Source organism: Lottia gigantea (assembly GCF_000327385.1).
Source record: "Lottia gigantea unplaced genomic scaffold LOTGIsca_4580, whole genome shotgun sequence".
NCBI classification, from domain to species: Eukaryota; Metazoa; Mollusca; class Gastropoda; family Lottiidae; genus Lottia; species Lottia gigantea.
The window spans coordinates 908-2,191 of NW_008709605.1; the positions used below are offsets into that span (position 1 = coordinate 908).

At 39.9% G+C, this 1,284-nt stretch overlaps 1 protein-coding gene across 1 annotated transcript; it reads right to left on the reverse strand.

Moving 5' to 3' along the window:
* Positions 1–390: 390 nt before the first annotated feature.
* On the reverse strand, positions 391–627 carry LOTGIDRAFT_147847 (hypothetical protein; the record flags this gene model as incomplete). Its single annotated transcript, XM_009061048.1, has 1 exon — positions 391–627. The coding sequence occupies one exon, from the start codon at positions 625–627 to the stop codon at positions 391–393; it is 237 nt and encodes a 78-aa protein (XP_009059296.1).
* Between the last annotated feature and the right edge of the window lie 657 nt (positions 628–1,284).

The window sequence follows — 1,284 nt, forward strand, 5'->3', positions numbered from 1 at the left end:
TTACCTGAGCTCGACGTTTCAACACCGGTAAATATCGAGGTGCTAAGTTTTACCCTGTGTCAGAGCCAGATGGGCAATCGGGATGCGTAAAATTCGAGTGTGTCTATGGTTGACATTCGGCATTGATAACAAATGTAGTAACAACGCAAGTCAAACATCCAGGTTTGTATTTTGATCAAATTGTGGTATACTGTTGTCCTTTCATCATCAAGTAAACCGAGACCCCATGTGTGCTACAGGCTGTGCACGTTTAAGATCCCTCGACAGTTGGAAATCGAAAAAGAGCACGCTTATGCCACTTTCCTGGCAAAATTGCCCTCATTGCACCCTGCATGGCATTGCCCGTCTTCATTAGCCCACATGGTGCAGAAAGTAAAATATCCATTCATTTCATTTCATCAACCAAAAATGTGTCAGAAAAGTTTGGTGTAAAACGAAAATAAATAAAGTAATACCTATACATGAAATGAGATTACATGACCTAGTTTCGCTACCAGGAGGAGAACAGGTAGCACCGCCATTACTCGGTTCTGGATTATCACATAGTCTTGTTCTGTTTTGTGTTCCTCCACCACATGTTGTAGAACAGTCGCTAAAATCCGACCATTCTCCCCAGGTTCCATCCATTGTAAATAAAAACATATTAGTAATTTACAAGTAGTAGTGTCATCGAACAAGCATTCAGAGCTATGAAGGAAAGGCCCCATTGAGAGCCTCTCCCTCACTTTGAATAAATGTGTTTATCTGGGCAGTGATTTACTTCAAATGCCACAATTTCAGTTTGATTTACGAGACAACTTTCACGACCATGTGCAGGGATTATCACAAAGTCGTTGTCGAGTCCAGGTACCATAATTATTACCACGATTACTGCCATGAATACTGTCACGGTTACTACCATGATTACTGTCATAATTACTGCTACGATTACTGTCACGGTTACTACCATGATTACAACCATGATTACTGCCATGAATACTGTCACGGTTACTACCATGATTACAACCATGATTACTGTCATGAATACTGTCATAATAACTGTCATTGTGCCCGCGATGTTCACTGTCATGATTTCGTCCATGATGATCAGAACGAGACAAGCCATAAAGAAGGTTATCGGAAACTAGGGACGCAGATAATCTCACTCAATAAAAAAGCATTTAATAACATAAGAGAAATTTTGTTCTTATAATGGGAGATAAATCGTCCTGTTCTGTTAATAGAAATCATTTATGAATTCAGTCCATTGCGTAATTTGGAGAGTTTAACCTCTCTACGAAGCAC